Source organism: Poecilia formosa, unplaced genomic scaffold (genome assembly GCF_000485575.1).
Source record: "Poecilia formosa unplaced genomic scaffold, Poecilia_formosa-5.1.2 Scaffold118, whole genome shotgun sequence".
Classification (NCBI taxonomy): domain Eukaryota; kingdom Metazoa; phylum Chordata; class Actinopteri; order Cyprinodontiformes; family Poeciliidae; genus Poecilia; species Poecilia formosa.
The window spans coordinates 1,533,833-1,554,206 of record NW_006800057.1 but is presented as its reverse complement, the minus strand read 5'-3'; the positions used below and the strand labels follow the sequence as shown (position 1 = coordinate 1,554,206).

General features: G+C 43.0%; 1 protein-coding gene across 2 annotated transcripts in view; it reads left to right on the top strand.

Annotated features, from left to right (window-relative positions):
* The window catches only part of zeb1b (zinc finger E-box binding homeobox 1b), a 60,900-nt gene extending 52,314 nt beyond the window's left edge, over positions 1-8,586 (top strand). For both annotated transcript variants that reach the window (XM_007560677.2, XM_016675622.1), the window contains exons 5-8: positions 56-161; positions 639-2,335; positions 3,642-3,822; positions 5,553-8,586. In XM_007560677.2, the coding sequence (XP_007560739.1) occupies positions 56-161; positions 639-2,335; positions 3,642-3,822; positions 5,553-6,235 (2,667 nt within the window). In that variant the 3' untranslated portion in view covers positions 6,236-8,586. The remainder of the gene's footprint in view (positions 1-55; positions 162-638; positions 2,336-3,641; positions 3,823-5,552) is intronic.
* Positions 8,587-20,374: the final 11,788 nt, after the last annotated feature.

Sequence of the window (20,374 nt, the reverse complement as noted above, 5' to 3'; positions counted from 1 at the left end):
GTCACACTGTCATAGCCTGTGTGACTCAACGACCCCCTCACCTTTTATCTCGCAGAGGCACATCACGCAGTCCGGAGGCAACCGGAAATTCAAGTGCACCGAATGCGGCAAAGCATTCAAGTACAAGCACCATCTGAAGGAGCACCTCCGGATTCACAGTGGTGAGAGCACAGGCCTGTCAAATAAGCATGCTATCTGTGTGTGTGTGCGTGTGTGTGTGTGTGTGTGTGAGCAGGTCATGTTCAATGTGCTGTCTCCATGCCTCTCTGCTAGCCACAGATGCTTCAATTTCGGTTGAAGCGAGCTTTATGTTTTATTTATGTTTTCCTGCGTTTAGATCTCCTTCATCATGTTTCGGTGTGTTGGTTCTCCTCCTTAATGTGCCGTAATCATGTTTCTTTTGGCATTATGGGACAGCAATTAGAGACGGGCATTTCCCAGTGGTGCCATTACACGAACGTTTAAGCATCATCGAAATGCATTAGAGCTTTTTCCTGCTGTACCGCTTATAGCCTAGCTTGCTCATTTAGCTTCATTCACTAATGGAAATTGTTCTCTTCCCCTCTTCCCCCCTCTACCCCCCCTCCCGGCCGACTCCGCTTTCTTCTCTCTGTTTCACAAACTGTGGCTTTATTCAGGAGAGAAACCCTATGAGTGCTCCCACTGCAAGAAGCGCTTCTCCCACTCAGGCTCGTACAGTTCCCACATCAGCAGTAAGAAGTGCATCAGCGTCATCTCAGTGAACAGCAGACAGCGCCTGGGGGGCAGCAGAAACCAGGCCCAGGGTTCACCACCGGGGCTGCCCACATCCCCTTCAGTCCACTGTGGACAGATCAGGGAGAAACTGGAGCACAGCAAGCCCCTCCAGGAGCAGCTGCCCCTCAACCAGATCAAGACAGAGCCTGTGGATTACGAGTACAAGCCAGCGGTAATAACGCCTCCGGCCATGGCCTCTATGAATGGCGGAGTGTTCAGCGGAGGTGCTGCTGCCCCTCTGCAGGGTACTGTACAGGCGGTGGTCCTGCCCACAGTGGGGTTGGTGTCCCCCATCAGCATCAACCTGGCAGACCTACAGAATGCCCTCAAGGTGGCAGTGGACGGTAACGTTATACGGCAGGTGCTGGAAAACAACGCCAAAGGCCAGGTGAACTCGGGCCTCACCACTCAAACGCTGCACCCCCCTCAGCAGCAGCTCATCTCAGCCATCAGTCTGCCAATTGTAGGGCAGGATGGGAATGCAAAACTTATTATAAATTACAGTTTGGACCCCAACCAGGGCCAGCTCACACCCCATAACCTCAAGAAAGAGCCAGTGTCTCTGGCTCAGAGTGCCGCTGACTCTATCAAGTCACAGAAACTCCCCGAGGATCTTTCAGTCAGAGGCAGCAGGGACCAGCCACAGCAAAAAGAGGAAAAGACCACTACAACCTGTCTACTGTGTGAGAACTGTCCAGGGGGGCTGGAAGCACTCCACGCTCTCAAGCACTGCAAGAAAGAGGATCTCAGATTGAACGGAGCAGGTTTAGATAAATCTGAGGCCGTTGCTGCCTTGCTGTCAGACGGAGGACTCTGCAACCACCCCAAGAACCTCCTGTCCCTTCTCAAGGCCTATTTCGCCTTAAATGCAGAGCCCTCCAAGGACGAGCTGGTCAAGATCTCTGACTCAGTTAGTCTGCCGATCCATGTGGTAAAGAAGTGGTTTAGCAAAATGCAGCAGGGTCAGATATCCCTGGGCGCCCCAACACCCCCCTCAGAAGAAGAGGACTCCTGTGAAGCTCACAGTGTGGTATCACTGGTCCCAGGGAAGGACACAGCCACTATAAGCAGATCTGTGAGTCAGGATAGCCCCACAGAGGCTACGCCAGCAGAGGTCAACGGCACTCACAGCTCACCGGCCTCACCCTCGCCACTTAACCTTACAGCTGGCGGTCCCACCCAAGCCGACACCCCTGAGAGCACTGAGGGACCCCTGGACCTGTCGCTGCCAAAGCCAGCCAGAGAAGAAGCAGAGAGCATGGCGCCTGCAGCCCGAGTTTACCCCTCTGCTTCCTCCTGCCAGACCACTGAGGAGGAACCTCTGAACTTAACTTGCACAAAGAAGGACATGTCACCACTCTCAGCCATGGGGGGAAGAAGCCCCCTCGCACTGTACGCCAACCAGCCAAGTGCCAAACCCCTTGATATTGTAACCACAATGCAATGCCTGCGAGCACTAACCAACAACAACAGCAAACAGACTATCCTGATCCCTCAGCTGGCTTACACATACACCACTACGGCTAACAGCCCTGCAGGGACAGAGACGCACGAAACCATCCACCTCAACGGAATCAAGGTGCGTACCCTTAAATAGCCCCCAGGCTTAATAAAAAAGTATTATAAGCTACACTGTGCTTAGAATGTTAACCACAATAAGCTAGTGGTTACCAAAGGAAATAAATCATGTTTAAGTTGTAGTTCTTTAATTTCCTTGAAGACAAATTACATTTATTTAGACTCTTCTGTTAATGGCTGCTGCATTATAAACATGTGACTTAGATATTGTCTATGTGGAATTTAGCAACTGCTAGAGTTCAAATTAGGTTTGAATATTATAAAACACAGTCAGTCGAGCCATGCAGTCCAGAGCTCTTCTCATTGTTCACAGCCACAAACATCCCAACACCAACAGGTGATGAAGTCTTTCAAAACTATCTACACCTCTTAACCTGCTTCACTAAGGGTACACAAATGAATTTCCCCAGATTTCCTTAATTTTGCAAAATTTAAAATCGTTCGATTCTTAGAATAGAAATTGATCTTTTCTACCTCTGCAAAGGTCTGGACATCATCCACTGTCTGCTTTTGCTCTGCTGTGAGAGAGGTGACTGAAAGACACAATGTCACATCTGCATGTTCACGGTTAGCAGTGGTCGCCCTGCTGTTGCCAACTTAGCAACTTTGTCAATACACTTTGCTACAAATTTGCTATATTTTGCTATATTTAAGCAAAAAAAAAATCAACAAAAAAACCCAATAAGTATCAACCAAAAACCGGCAATCTGTTCTTTCACATTTTTTCTCATTACAACCATCTATCCATCGTCTACCACTGCACAATCCATGTAGGGGACACAGCAAATATGAGAAAAACCTTTTGGCCAACAAGCAAATTGCTATTAATGATGAAAAAAGGTATGAAGATCTTTACAAGGAACTACATATTGAAACTTTACAGAGCTTTCTAGCCCAGAGACTTAATGAGACCAGTCAGGATGGATATAAATGAGACTGTGTTTGCTGCCACTCAGAGGACACATACTACTCTTTGTTGCATACACCATATTGATCTGTTGAATCAGTTTGAAGGCAGCACCTCTGCCTGCTGCATTGATTTCCTGTTGTTGTATTATACTTTAGTGTTAAGTGGATTGGCATAGATCTGCCGTGTAAAACAGAACACAAACGACGCCAAACACCCTTTTGCTCCAGCGGAGGTTTTAGCTCCACCGGAACAGGAAGGACTTGTTGCTGTTGCTCAGACAGAGCCGTGACTAGCTGATGACTCAGCATCACTCCATGCAAAGTTTCACTGCTGATGTGAGAAAGAAAGGAAAACCAAAAGATAATCAGCATTTTAATGCCGATGTCTCATTTCCCAGGAGGAGAGACTGGAGCTGGGCTCAGAGGGATTCTCGGTCGTGGACGAGCAGAACGACTCTGACTCGGGCCCAGCGAGGAAGAAGATGAAGAAGACAGACAGCGGCATGTACGCCTGCGACCTGTGTGACAAGATCTTCCAAAAGAGCAGTTCGCTACTGAGACACAAATACGAACACACAGGTAAATGTGACAAAAAAAAAAATCACACACAGAGCACAAACCTAGCAAAAAACAAAGAGAAAAACAAAAGGTCCCTCAGAACCGGAACCCATCTCATCACCACTCACTGTTGTGCTTGGAAACATGAGTCAGAGTGCATGCGAAGGGGGATTTTGAGCTGGAAGAAGGGTGGACACCTCCATTCCAGCAGGTATTACTCAACACTCACAGAAGAGGTCTGAGAATTTATTTCCACCAACTCCCCACCTCTGCACTGCCAGTTTCTCATGTACGGCTCCGTGTGTTGCAAGAAGTGATCTCTGGTAGTGATTTGGAGCAGTAGAAGATGATGATTCCATGGCCAAGCACAGGTCAGCGCTCTCAGAGGCGTTTTCTTTTTCTTTATTACTCTGATACCTGGCTCTGAAGACCAGTTTTCAGCTCCAAGTGACCTCATCTTAGGTGAAACTAGTTGCTTGTGTTGAAATGTTCTCCTTAGATACACTGATGATGGAGCACACTTTCAGCATTCAGGGTGTAGAAACATTTTACGCAACAATGCGGGGGACCTGAGGACTGTCTTTTGTTTTTCCACTCATCCTTCCATTTAGTAGGACATTTTTTCTTCTTAAATATGTTGGTGCATATTATATTTTTACGTATTTTGACTTGTTTGAGTGCTCAGATCAATTAGTAGTTTGACACGTAAATAAACCTCTACTTTATGTTTTCCCTTTCAGACAGTTGTTATGATGCATAACCGTGGCAACAATGTGGTTTTTTGGGGGAGTTTTTTTTTTTTCAAATGGGAGCAGCTGACTAGCAACTCAAGAACTAAAATGATACCTGAACTGTGATGACAAAGTTGAAAAGAAGTTCAATACATCATAATGAGCAAGAGCCACATCCCCTACTTCAACATCTCTCACCATACGGCCGGACTGAGTTAAAGATGAGCTGCAAAAGCAAATGAGGTGGATTAGCAGTGCAAAGTGAGACTGTCATACAGAAACAATCTTCAGTCAGAGGCCTCTTCAGACTCAGTGTGAAACTGACTGCTACCAGACAACCTTCCTACCTACATCGTCACCATCCACAATGACTTTTTGAAGACACTAGGATGATATGAGGCTCGACATTTAATTTCCCTGTGGGTCAAGTAAAGCATTACTGAGCTGAGTTGAGCTGAACATGTTGCATGTCTCAGAGAGGGCTTCCAGCTGAGCCATCAGCAGGTCTGCTGCTGCTTCTGTAACAGATCCATTAAAAACTTGAACTATTCCATTATTCAGACAATAACTTGACTGAGATTCAGCTGATTCATTTTTCAGCTACATACTCTATAGGTTTAGTTGTTTAGCTTAACAGATGGGATATGAGAGGAAAATCACCGTCCTATGCAGTTTTCTGATATCTACTGGTAAAAAATATCAAGACTTGGGACAAAAACTTCTGTGTTTTTTACTGATAAGGACTCCATGGAGTAAAACTTGTATATCAACAGTATTTCAGGCGGCTTGTTCTAGATAGTGGACACAGAATGACCACAACAGGTAAAGGTAACGGTAAAGTAGCACCACCGGAGGGCGACAAAGTGCTTCCAGTAGGATCATTGGCTTGTGTTGAATGCACATCTTTCAGCTTCAGTGTGAGTGCAGAAGCAGTTTGGGGCAAATTAGAGACAATTTTAAAGTAACGCATGTTTTTAATGATCTGAACATGTTGACGCAGATTTTATATTCTCTCGGCAGGGAAGCGACCTCATGAGTGCGGCATCTGCAGCAAGGCCTTCAAACACAAACACCACCTGATCGAACACATGCGCCTCCACTCGGGGGAGAAGCCGTACCAGTGCGACAAGTGCGGCAAGCGCTTCTCCCACTCGGGCTCCTACTCCCAGCACATGAACCACCGCTACTCCTACTGCAAGAAGGAGACGCAGAGCCAGGCAGGAGGACGGGAGAGCCCCGCGGAGGAGGACGGCGAGGTCCCCGCAGAGCGGCAGAGGCAGGACACGGCGCCCTCCCTACTGGACTCAGACGAGCGAGGGAGCAGCACCAGAGAGGACGAAGAGAGCGAGGAGGAGGAGGAGGGCGTGGTGGACATGAACGACATCCAGGTGGTGCAGATAGAGGACGAGGAGGAAGAGGACAAAGAGGAGAGGAAGGAGGAGCAGATGGAGACGGAGAGAGAGGATGGAACATTAGAGACGGAGGAGAAAGAGGAAGTCGACACGAGGCAGGAGGAGACGCGGCGAGGCGTTCAGGAGGAGGAAGAAACCAACGCCGATAAAGACAAGGTGACGGATAAGGAGGGAGGTGCAGCCGAGGAGGTGGATGGGGAGGTCCAAGAGGAGAGCAGAGGCGAAACGAACCGGAGCGGGGGTTCTCAGGACGAGGAGGAGACGCCGGAGGAGAAAGCAGACACAGACTGAAGCAGGAAGTAGGCTTCTCCTTGCGACACAATCAGACTCCCTCCTCGCCCCGCGCCGAGGATCAGCGTCTGCTCACTCTGACACTTCACTACTGTGTAGAAATCCAGGTGTGCCTGAAAAAATACTAGTGACTTTTCCCCACAGGAGAACGTCTCCCTCTGTTTGAAGAACCATTTGTAAAACAGAAAGACGAAGAAGAAGAAGAAGAAGAAGAAGAAGAAGAAGAAGAAGAAGAAGAAGAGGAGGAATTTTAACGAACGAAAGACATGCATTATACAGACTTTGGAAGCTAGAGCCGACACGTTTTAGATAATGTTTTATTACTAAAACACCTTGGGTCCTTTCTTTTTATCAGTGTTACTAATTTTATCACTCATATTTTAACCTTTAAAAGCTGTACAGTTGGGAGATATTTCTATATCTTTTTATTGCCAATGAACAAAAAAAAGTCAGTATTTTGTTAAGTTGGAAGAAAAAAAAATAGACAAATCCTGTGCACTACAAGTGGCTCGGTTTACTTACAGGCTGAGTTTGTTGAACCCGTCAGTATTATCGCGCTACGCCATCACACCGTTTAGCATTACAGTTCAGATTTCTGTTGTTGGGGTCGGACTGAGCGCCTTAAGGAGAGAAACGTCTGAGAGCTAACGCGTTTTAGAACCAGGCAGTATTGATGTTCTTTATTTCTGTTAGTCAAGCTTGGCCGAATCATGATCAATTCCATTTCTGAGTGATAAAAAGTGAGCGTCAACAGAGAGGGTTCCTGAAAAGATTCACAACTCTTCCCAAACAAAACCCAAAGCTGTTGCTGGCCCATTAGTATAAATGTAAAATAAAGATGGAAGGATGGATGGATGGATGGGTGGATGGATGGATGGATGGATGTGAAAAATACCTGTATCAACTTCCAGACTGCATAAGAACCCTCAACTAAATCCACCACTAAAAACCACTAATGAACATTTTTGGTCTTGTTAGAATCTGGACACTAAAACAGTTTAGAACATAACCTCCCAAAAACTGCATTCTGTCTCTTATTATTTTACTGTTCTTACACATACATGCGCAAGCAAATCTAGGCGATGCTAGCCACATTTAAGTTAGCTCAACTTATCATGGTTTCAAATAGCCAACTAGTCGTTCACGAAAAGGAAACTGAAAAGCCAAAACGTCTGCCTTTTTACTCACCACCTCTGATCTCATCCACAAACTTAGAGCCTTATGCAAAAATAATTGTGAAAAAAATAAATAAATCAAATGAGAAAGCATGCATATCAGAAGTGCCATTGAACGTTGCTGTTGAAGCTTCCAGCTAATGCCGGGTCCCGATCAAACAATAAACCGAAACACTGTTGCAGACAGAGGAGAGCTGAGCCTGCAAATTCATGCATTAGATTTTAGATATTCCTTTTTCCTAATCTGAGCGACTAATAATCACCAAGCATGTTGTTTTAACAAAGACGATTGGTTTCTCATGGTGACCGCCTCCTGCCTTCCCTGAGCTCATTCAGCGCACTTGTTTCACGCGTCATGAAATCCTCAAGTCTCTTCAGGTGACAAAATGAAGTTTAATTTAACCACGTTTTTTTTTTAGTTTTTTTTTTTACCTCTCAGTATTATTTTTGTCCCTCTTGTTGGTTTACGTTCTGTTTCAGTGTGCGTACTGTACATGTCCCACAGTGACAGTGTTATCTCAACCCCCCCCGACAAGATGGGTATGTCTGTTTAGTTGTAGAGAACTTTTATATTTATGTGTCGTTTTTTTTTTTTTTTTTACGTTTCTTTACGCTTATTTATTACACAATGTAGTGTACAATACTGTAGTTTGTATTAATGCGATAATATATTTTAGTATGGACAAAAGAAGAAAAGGCGAATAGCTGCAACTCTGGAAAACAAGGCTCCGGCATACTGAAGTATGTTTTTTGAACAAATGTTTTTTTTTTTTTTCTTCTTCTGGGTGGAAAAAAAAATCTCTCACCATGCAAGCCAGAAAATTTGGAACCTGTGACCTCTCTGCATCTACTCTCATGTTAGTTTTCTTTCCCCTCTCCTGAGATGAAGCTACTGAACTTTGAAAACTAATTGTATGTCTAATAGCATGAGTGTGTGCCGTCATATTGAACGATGATCCTTAACCACATAGACTTTGCCAAGCCAAAATAATATTGCCGTATGTTCTTATGTTTTTATTTGTGCCAATTTGTTCCTTTACATCAGTGTCACAACCATACCCAGTTTTATATGCCCCTCCCCTTTTAACAACCTCATCTTTTTATAATGAATGTTTTTGTTTCTTTTATTTCATTTTTTTATGATTCCCCATCTCACAATAAAATGCACCAATTACATGCTCGCTTTGTCATGATGATGTTTAGAATTTTAAAATTCAACATTTACAGCTAGAAAAAATTATTTAAACACAACTGCAATTATATTTTGTTGATTTATTTCACAACATATTTAAAATGATTTGACTGACTAAATAATGAAAACAAAACACATTCTAATATATATATATATATTAATGTCTTACTTTTTAAAATAAATTAGGTCTAAAAGCTTCCATAGTTATATGTTTAAGATAAACACTCCATTACAAGTTACATTTATTTCATTCACTTTTCATTTAAAAAGCGTACCGTTTGTTCATAAAGCTTTTGCAAACTGAAATGACAGCCTTTAAATAAATGTGTCATATATTTATAAGCATATTACTTTGGATATTACATTATCAATCTCTAAAAGCCAACCCAACACCTTTCTAATTGTAAATGTTGTAAAGGTTTAGTAAAAATAGTCTTGCATGAACTACTGAAACATTTAGAATGTGCAATCTATATCAACATTAACTTTATCCACTTGTGGCTTCTCACCTTATGGTGTGAAGTAAGTTAATTATTACATCTGCCAGGTTGATTTAAATGGGAACAACCATTTGGAGCACTTCATTGCAACCCACTAAATAACAACTGTCAACTGGTGTCTTAAACACAAATTTGTTGAGTCTGATGGATGGATTACTGGACTTCAGCCATGCATGGTGTTTTTCTGAAGTGTAAATATTTCTGAACGAAGCAGGTTTGAAAAGCAGCTCTTGACCTTACATCTTGGATCATTCCCCTCCACCAAGCTCTTCCCATGAGGGTTGTTTTATAAAAATCAATAGCCATATAATATTGTATGCGGCTCTGTTCGCCACCAATGTTTGTTTCCTTTAACAGGCTGATTAGCTGGTTAGCTTAGCAAAGTGAATCCAGCACTTTGAGGTTGATACAGCAACATGCTGTTTAATTACTGATTTAGGTAGATCCTTCTAGAATAAAGGTTCTTCCAGCAGTATGTGAGTTCAAATGTTCACAGAAATGTAACATGGTAAAACCTAAAGCACTACCACTTAACTACTAAATTAGCTTGTTTTTGTTTTGTTTTGTTTTTTTGTTTTTTTTAAAAAAACCTTTTCCTACAGCCCCTAAAGAGGGTCTAAGATTGTGAACCTCACTTATTTTGAGATTAAAGTAGAAAGATGTTAGTTTACCGTGAACTCTTTGGAAGCTAGTGGGAGCTAACAAGCTAGCCAGATGTTTGCTGTATCACTCCACTTCATCAGCTGATCTGGCAGGCCTTGGGGGATTAGAGGGAATTTTCAAACAAACACAGACCTGGAAAACAGAACAACATTCCGTCTTTGATGCTGTTGCACAATTGCCGGTCTGTAATCCAAAAGTTTTCTCCGTTCTTGGCGTAGCTAGAGCAGCCTGATGAGTCTCAATCAGCTGGAATGATACAGCCAAAAGGCTCAACCAACATAATCACACATAAAACAAAATAATTATCTGCTATCGTATTGTTAGTTCCCATTTATTTGAACCGCTACAAAATACAGTAACATCCTTCTACAGAAAAGTAGTATTTCACTTAAAAAAAAAAGAAAAATCTAGCTAACCCTTTAAAATCAGTTATATTGTTTCCTTAAGTGGTTTTGACAGTAAAGTGATCCTACGTGATTGTGTTAATAGCTTCTCCTTTTCCATTGAAAGCATCATATCGGTTTCCATACTTTGTAAAGTCAAATTAATTTCAATATAGACAAATGTAAATAAATTACCTGCAGCCCTCTGACGAGGCAGACCCTTTCAGTCCAGCCTGGTGGGTAACAGCTGAGCCCAAGGTCAACTCCATCGATCCAGATCAGGTTTCCAGAAGGGCCGGCCCCCCTGTCCCTCAACAACCCTGCTGCACCCCCACCACCATGAATTAATAATGGAATGGACCAAAAATCCATAGTTTGTGGAAGAGTAAGAAAATGATACAATAGTTGGAGAGCATATTTTATTATAATTGTCATTGCTGCTTTGCCGTCTCAGTCCAGTTTCAGCGTATGTTCGGTCCACAAGAACGCCCTGTAGGAATTTTTGGCAGAAGCTCCATGTTTTCCTTTGATGCTGCTGCTGATTCAGTGCATTTGTTTTACCTGATGACAGGTGGGGGAGGGTGGAGGCTTCTTCAGCCATTGATCGACTGGAACAAATCCAGATAACACAACTGCATTTACAGTTTATGCTAACGTGTGTTGGGGAAAGACTGTTTGACAGAGAATGATAGAACAATCCGGCAGAGGTTCCCGCTGTCATCATGGTAAATGGGCCCCTTGAGATATCTACAAGAGGGGGTTGGGGGTGGGGGGCTGGTGGTGAAATAATACTTTATAGCACAGCTTACACTGTGACATTACAGCGTCCAACAGCTTCTTGTAATTGTAGCTATTATAAATGTCTTTAACAATTGTAAGGGAAGTGCTGATGCTCTGTGCTCAAACTCCACAAAGGTCAACAGCGTGCAGCCTGTGGCTTCACATGCGCTCACAATGCAGGGCTGTTTTACAAGCTTTTGGCTCAACCCAGGACTTTAAGCCAAGATACTGCCATATGTTCTGCTAGGCTCAGCATTTCAAAGGAAAATTGAAAAGCTATAACTGCTAAAGGGATATGCGGTGCCGTTGCCAATAACGGCGCGAAAGCCTGATGAAGTATCATGGCTGCCGGGGCTGTGACACTGAGCCAAACCCCGGGGGCTCAGGCTCCCTGGGGAAATTTAGAGAAAAGCCTGTTGGAGGAGGAGTAGGGGAAGGGAAAAAAAATGGAGCTCAGGAAATAGCAGTCACTTAAATATCATGTTCATTTACTCAAGCATTAAATAGCAGCGCGAACGCCGCGGCGTTATGTAAGTGTATGTGTGGGTTATGTGTAAAGGGGCAGGTTAATATGTCAATTCGTGTGACAAATGACTGTTTCAAAGCTCCGTTTTAGCACAGCGGTCAGCAGAAGCCCATACATAACGGAAAATCTGTTTACCCGTCTGCAGTAAATAACCAATGACACACCGAGGCAGACATTCTGGATAAATTTATGGTCCTTACAGCCGAAAAGAGCTGTCAAACAAATAATTACACATTCAAGCCACAATCACAAAACTGGGTTCCGCCACCGTAGGATTTTGTGAGCCGCTTTAGCTGGCCTGCAGTGATTTTTTTGGCGATATTTAACTCTCATTGCTTGGTTAGAGTCATAAGTAAAGTTTAGCCGAAACCTTTAGAATCACCTCCAGCTGATGAAAACGCTCCAGTAGAAGTTCCCAAAGAGAGAGCGCCAACCGGTGGAGCTCCAAACCATCAGCTGTCAATCAATGCCCATCAGCATTCAGACATAAGAGATAACCATAACGGCAGAGAGGCCATCTTTAACACCCAACACAGAAGCAAAACTGTTACAAATTCAGACCAAAAGCACCGTGTGATCTTCCAGTGAGTGACTGATTTGAGAGGTCTGTAGCTCAGCAGAATTTAATGCCGATATACTGAAGATGGTGCACAATGACTTTACTGGCATTAAAATACAATGAATGCATTTGGACAGGCTGCAGGAAGACAGTAGCAGAGAATTCAGACCAATAGGTGCCTTGTAGCCACATCATTTAGTTCATTACATCCCAGCCACATGCACTAAAAGCTCACTTACCCGAGATCTCAGTGGATCAACTAGCATGATGTAAAAGGACAAAGTGGTTGGTTAAACATGGCGGTATGTTTCCTCTGGCCTCAGGACCACACACAGGCCAGACATAGGCAAGAACAGAAAACTGATGGAGCACACACCTGCTCCACAGGCAGCGACAGTTGGCTCAGACTGAGGTGCTTGATCCATCTAATCCTCCTTCCTTTCTGTATACTGTTGTCTTTGGTCTACCTGATTAGCAGTCAGAGGACTGTAGGGTCGCCAATAAAGACGTGTATGTGTGTCATGAAGCTCTGATTGGATCGTCCTGTATTTATCTAGCTGCTTTAACATCTCCCTCCAGAATTACCCTTCAGCCTCAGTAATGTGAAACCAATCGTTAACCACGTTGACATCTGTGAAGGTTTTCAGTGTCCTTGTTTAGGAAGGAGTAGCTATCCTGAATCCTGGTCACCTTTCCCCCCACAATCACCCTAATCAGGCGTTCCTCCCCCTGAGCACACAGTCATTTTTACCCCCTCCTGCTTCCTGACTGAATCCTATTACAGTGCTTCTCAAAGATAAGCCTCTGTGAAATCTATCTATAAATGAAATTTATGCATCATTGTTTAAGCTTGTAATTGCTTAGAGACTCTGTTCGTTTTATTAGGCAGCTATCGTCCTTGTAATTGCCAAACAGAATGTGTGTTATTTTGTCCTGTTTAGCCGGCTTTATAACAAGGACGATCTTTACACAGTCTACATAAACGCATTCTCAAAATCTCACTCTCGATCTCTCTCACACACACACACACACACACACACACACACACACACACACACACACACATATATATAAAGCAGTTTCATGCTTTCTTTTAAGGGTGAGGTTCAGGGCTGGCTTTCACCACTTCCCCTCCTCATTACCACATTGGGACTCGAGTTGCGCTAGAAAAACACCAGCTCAACCACAATCACCTCACAAGCCTTGGCTCTTTACACACACACACGCACATGCATGCACACACTCGCATTCACACTGTGAGTGTAAACCATCCGGTGTTTGCAGGTACGACTGGCCCTCCCACACTGCCGGGACAACACGGAACGGCTCTCAGTCATGACTGGAATAACAAGGAGAGGCACAGAATTCAATTAAACGGTCTGCTCTTTGAAAAGCTACCACCCACCTGCCTGCGTGTGCACTGCACGCACACACACACACACACACACACACACACACACACATGCAAACTATCATCGGCTGTAGCACACCTCCACACAGCTACCCACTCCCGTGTGCTTTGGTCGTCCCACACAAGCAGGAAAACATGCATGAGGAAATATCCGTTTTTCCCCTCTCCTGAGTCTCCGATGTGTGTGTAATCCCATTGTAGTATCCTCCTCAGAAGAGCCCATTTCCTTTTCATGAGCCGTTTCCAGGGCTGAAATCTGATTGGCTCCTGGAGGTCAGTGGATTAGCTCATAAAGACGAGTGACAGCTCTTTACACATCCTTAAAGTTCACCTTTCTGTCCTCAGAGCGCCAGTGAGCCTGAAGGACAACAAAGTGTCTCGTAGTTTTTTTTCCTTATTTGACAAAGCAAATGAGATCCGATTCCATCGTGACGCCAGTAAACTGAACAATGTTTATGTAGAAAAATCTATCACTCCAACTAGAGAAGCCCTTCAGGACAGGAAACAGTTTGGGATTTTTAAAGTGCAGGTGGTATTTTCCCTCCAGGATCGCTGAAGCCCAAAGAAGCGTGGACCAAAGAGGACGGCCTCAACTCCAACCTCAAAAACATTATGTGAAAATGTCAAAGCTGCAGTATGTCACTTTTTCTTTTAAAGAAAATGTTTTTTTACATATTTGTTAAAATTGTCACTTTGTCGTGACAGTATAGTCGTGACAGTATAGTATGAGATATAATCTGAAAAAAAAAAAAAAATCAAGCTCATCTGCTTTTTCTCACTGCTAACCACAGAAAGGCACAACTCAGTCAGAACAACCAATCAGAAACGGGAGGAGAGTGTTAGTGCTGTCAATCAATCTAGTGCACATGTTTCTCACACCCTTTCTGCTATACTACAGCTTCTTCCTGATAGTAGAACCTGCCATGAATGCTTAAGCTAGTTAGCCTAGCCACCGATGACGGTGGATAAACAGTTTTCTTGTAACAGTAAGTTGTTTCTCCATCTTTAGCACATTTAGCAGCGTGTTCACACGGTTGACTGACGGCACTAAGACCTTCCTCCTGGCTCTGATTGGATGGTTTTGTACCTTTTCAGACGACAACAGTAGATCAGGAAGGAAGTGGAGGAGCTCGATTTTTTCACAAATGATCTCTCATGTTATACTGTTATGACATGGTGACAGTTTTAACAAATATGTAAAAGACATTTTTGTAAATGTTGCGTACTGCAGCTTTAATCAGTGAATCAAGTTTATTTGTATGGCATATTTCATACATGCTGCTTTGGTTCTGGTTCTGTTGATGCAGAGGAGAACCAGAACCAGAAGACCTGACCGGTCTGGAAATTTGACACAACAGCCTGTTTAAGTCAGCTGGTGACCTGTCCATCATGTTGCTCTGTACGAATGTGGCTTTATGACTAACTTTTTAAAATCAAACATTCATGAAGTTTTATCTCATCTTTGTGTCTATGGTTATAAATGGACAGACGGAGGACCTCGGCAGTAACAGCCACGGCTCTTCAGGCCGTTCTCTGTAGACTGTAGGAACAAACCCTGCAGAAGAAAAGCCGTTTCCAGCCGTCAGCAGCCTGACTTAAATCTGTCAGCTTCACCTTCCTCCACGGCTCCTGGTTGGAGTGTGTCCACGCCGTGTTTGTCCTGCTACACCTGATCTCCTGCTCCCTCCAGGGTGTGACGCCCCCAGCAGATATGACCTTTAATCTCAGCTTTTCTAGAACTCCATTGGTTACCCACACCTCTCACAGTTTTGCTCCCCGTCAGCCTGTCCGTTCCCTCCTCTCTCTTACGGTCCCCATGGCGTTCTGCTGCCTCTCCTTAGGGCCAAGCGGAGCACCTGTTGTTTTGAATAGACCAGTTATCAACAGTTTTGGTCTTCGTCCCTCTGTAACCAGCAGAGACTAACAGCTCTAACTGAGCTGCTGTTGTGTCTGAGATGAGATTCAGCCTCAACAGGTTTACACTTCTATTTACAGCAGTGTGTAATGTGCAGGCTAACTACAGAAAAAAGTGTAAAGAAAACAGTCACATTTTGGCCATTTCACACCGTCACTTTTTTAGCTGAAAGCTCCAAAAGGCACAGCCAGACTGAGAATGGGGATTCCTTATTAAAGGCTTTCATAATGTTTGCTTAATTGTACTAAAAGGCGCTGGAATAGCAGATCAACAAGAACACAAACTCATTTAGCAGAAATAAAAGTAGCTGGAAAAAGAGGCTAAAGCTAACAGCTAGCTTCAGAGGCTGACAGCCACAACTCCAAGCTTAGAAATTTCAGGTATTTATGTGAATGTTGTTTAAATTAAACCATTATCGCAATTTCATTTAATGATTTACAAAAATGTTGAGGATGATTCCTGCAGGAAATGTAGGTCGGATGCGGTGGGCCACCTATTATCTTCCTGTTCGAAACAGGAACAGGAAGTAAGGAACATGTACAGCAGAGTGCTTCTGGTCAGATAAAAATAAATAAATGAATGTGCACAAAAATAGTGTGTAATTTTAAAAAATGGCTAAGGGTGTGGCAGACATTAAATCAAATACTGTAGTACAGCAATAATTATTATAAAGTTTATTTGATAGGGACAGACACATATCGACATAGACAAAATGAAAAAAACAGCAGTCCCATGTTTGCATCATGGTGCAATAGCAACAGCTACTTCACAGCACTTGTCCCTGGGCTTTTTAAAAATAACTCTAAAAATTGAAGTGATAATCATTTAAAATAGCACAACATAATGTATACAAACAGAAAAATGTAAAACATCAAAAATGGGTACACTTCTGTTTTTGACATAACCAGAGTTTTGTTTGATTTTTGAACGTACTAAAACTGGTTACAGACTTTAAATGAACAGGAAGTGAGTTCCAAACTGCAGATCCTCTCACAGACAGAGCACTTTGAGCAAAAGTGGTTCTTCAAAAGGGACTTTACAATTTCCATCCAAAGCTGCTCTGGTGGATATGCTATTGTCCTGCAGTCTCTGTATACAATCGCTTAATGGTGTAGGTGCAAGTCCATTTAAACACTTAAAAATCAATTTTAATGCATTATAATTTAGAAAATCTGTAAAATCCAAAATGCCAAATTCAGCCAAAATGTGACAGTGATGGAATCTAATTGGCTTTTGATATAAAACCTTTAAGGCCCGATTATAGAGACTTGCTAATGGTTTGAGTACAGCTTGATTAGTCTGAGACCAGACAGTAGCTCCGTAGGTAAAATGTGAGAGGATCAGTGAGTTCAAAAACATCTCTGCACAGTAAAGTGTCAAACAATGCCTAATAATTTTAAAATAATTTATATTCGATCTAACAGTTTTGCAGATTGTATCAACATGACTCCTAAAATTTAACTGAGCATCCAGAATTATTCCTAAATATTTTTCTTGTGATACTTGTTCAATAGGGTCCCCATTGATCTGAATATTCAAGGACTGTAATGATGTTTTCTTGATTGAAAAGAAAATGCACTTTGTTTTCTTTGTATTGAGAGTTAAGCAAGAATCCTTTAGCCATGTTGATAATCTCTGCAGACTGTTCTGAAGTTTTTCACTAACAACAATAACGCTTTTGTACGATGTATAAACAATGGTGTCATCAGCATACATTTGCAGATTGACTTCAGGACAAATTTCACGAAGACTATTAACATACAAACTAAAAAGGACCGGACCTATGATGGTTCCTTGTGGAATCCCTGATACAATTTTGCAGAAGACAGATTTACTGTTATTAATGACAACACATTGTTTACGATTTTCCAAATATGATTTAAACTAAGACAAGGACCGTTCTCAGAAATTAAATGATGAAAGCCTTAAGATCAGTAAATTGTGATTCACCGTATCAAAGGCCTTTTTCAAATCAAGAAAAACTGTACCAGTAATTTGTCCCTTGTCAAATGATTGTTTAACCTTTTCAAGCAGCAAACTTACAGCGGTCTCTGTGGAATGTTGACGTCTGAAACCAAACTGAAGCGGATGCAGAAGATTGTTACTTTCTAAATGCAGTAATAGTTCCAGAATAATTTTCTCCAGCACTTTTGACATGACCGGAACCAGACTTATTGGCCTGTAGTTGCTGATTTCATGTGGACTTCCTGATTTAATCAGCTATTGATCTTAATCAGAGACTCCAATAGCGATCATTTAAAAATAGGGTGATCAGGAATGCTAATGTTCAGGGATGTCCTGATACGATCCAAAAATGTTGATTCTGGACATTACTAGAGACAATAACTTATAAATTCTGTAAAAGTATCAGACTTTTAAGTCCTTAGATATGAAACCTTCACCAATTCAAGCTACTACTGGCAGAAAAGATGAAGACGGCGACAGGAAGTGGTAGGATGATGACACAGTATGTTTTTTAATGACCAATCACATTAAGAAATATATTAAAATGTGATTTTAATTGTTTCTTATTTCATGTAAACACCACAATTGTGTAATTGTGTTTTTTTCCAACATATCGGCAACAATGACAAAGTTATGCACATATTTGTAATGAAGACGCAACTACTGAAAGACGGGACCAAATGTATCGTTAAATTAATCAAATTAAGCCAGGGGACCAGCCTCCTGTGGATAATTACATTCAGTGTCAACATGAAGACCTCATCACTATTTACTGCTACATCAGATAAGAAATCTGAGAAGTGATCTAGAAATGGAGAGTAAAGCCCTGGTGGACGACACAAAACAACAAACAGTTTTTCTCGTCCAAACTGCAAGACAATGAAACCACTTCTAAGGGTTAGATGTTCAAAAAGAAAACTGCAGCTATGTATCTAGGTGCAGCCTGGGTGACGCTCCAGTTTTAGCAGGTAGTGTAGGAAGCATGGAAACATTTACCTGCTCAAACTGTGCATCTCCAGCAGAAATAAAGCCTCCAACACTTCGGCGCCTCCTGTGAAGTTAAGATTCGCCCACACTTCCCAGTCATCTAGCGCAACTTGAAAGTGTTAATTTTAGCAATAACGTGCAGACTTCCACTTGGAGACATCACCTCGCCCCGAGGATGCTAAAGTGGCTCATCTCGCCTCTGTTGCTTACACAGAAGTGAAAAGTGGCACAAACACACACACACACACACACACACACACACACACACAAACACGCACACGCACACACAGAAATCCATGTGACACATTCCAGAATCACTGCTATGGTTACAATCTGTGGATACGGTTGAAGTCCCTCCAAATCTCCCAAGTTTTAGGTCAAAAACAGGAAATGACAGAGGGAAGATGAAGTGGTGAGACAGAGGGTGGGGTGATGAAGAGGTGGAGATGATGAGGGGAGGTACTAATCATTTCTGGCACTCTCCATTCTCTCCGTCTGTCTCTGTCTATCCCTGTTTCTTCAAGCTGTTTTCATTAAGACAACGGCGGCTGACCTTTTGATCCGTGCCTGAGGAATCCCCACCCTCTGCTAATCGGGGAAGAGTTTTTTTCTTTCCCTAATGGGTAAACGGAACCCCGTTTTTGTCTCCATCATCTTTCCGTAGCACTTCACTGTGGAGGGACAGCAGCGGGAACTGAGCCTGGATCAGATGTACAACCGGAAAAATCAGACAAAACCCCCAAGAAGAAGACATGTGTCACATAAGAGTGTAATCCAAGCTAACCTGACCCCCACCCCCAACCACTACCACCAGGTTGAGCCTCATTTTTCTGTGCCAGATGGCTCCAGTGACAAATCAATTAGGCCCCACCTCGTCACCAGGGGGACCCGAGCAGGAACCTGCCCGCCTGCCTCCGCCCCATCGTCATGGACTCCTGGGGTAACCGCTCCTGCCTTAATCACCCCCACCCCAACAACCAAGCCCCAGAAAGCTTAGCCTGAATGAAGGGGGTAAGGAAAGAAATGATAAAACAAAGAGGCTGGCGGGACATGAATCACCTAGCATCAATATGGATGACTTCCATGCTAATACAAAAAAGACCGGAGAGAAATTGTGGAAAAGCTTGATTTAGTCAGTGTGTGTGAGTGTGTGTGTGTGTGTTTAGGGGCTCAGTGAGAGCTGATTTCCCTCCGCTGTGGAGGAGGAAGATGAAGAGGAGGGAGGGTGGACGTTTGGGGAAGATAATCCTGTGAGAATAAACAGCGCAGCCTGAAGGTGGAATGCATCTGGGTCGCTCTGCGGAGGATGAATCTGCGTTCTTCACTACACCCTAGTGGGAAAGGAGAGACACTGCTGGGACAGGGACAGACAGAGCGGGGACACTTTGAGTCACTTCCAAAATCTGGAAGCACAAAAACCGTGGTTGAAATAGACCAAACATCAAACAACGGCTTGATGATGGTGTAACAATGAACAAAAGACCTAGAGACAGGAGTTTGGAACGATCTGACAGGTGAAAGGGAAAAGGAGAACTTTGATGACTGACCTTTACATAAGGTTCCAATTCAATGAAAACCTCCACACAAATGTTCTGCTACTGTGGTTTCAAGTTGTAGAACATTTTATTAACATAGAGCTTAGGTTTGTGTGTTCTGCTGGTGCATGCTTGGGTTGTATGTGGATACTCCGACTTCCTCACACAGTCCAAAAATGTCACAGTTGGGGTTAGGTCTCTAAATTGTGTGTGTGCACACGTGGTTGTTTTTACTGTTTCTATAGCTCAGTTTCAATTACAAATGTGGCAACTACTTCCTGTTGTCTTCTTTATGGTTTGTACCAGTGGTAATATCCTCTTGTTGATCATGTGACTAATGTGAAAACTTTCTGTTCAGCCTTCCTGTTATCTGTTGAATGTCTGGCTCTCTTATGTTAAGTTCTTTCGCAGCCTGAAAGAAAGACACGTCTACATGTAGAAAATATGGTTTGGTTTTAAATAACTTATACCTCTGAGCTTTCACTGGTGGAATTTTGAACACCTACCAGAAGCTCAAATTAGCCAACATAAAGTCTTGCTGCAGTGAT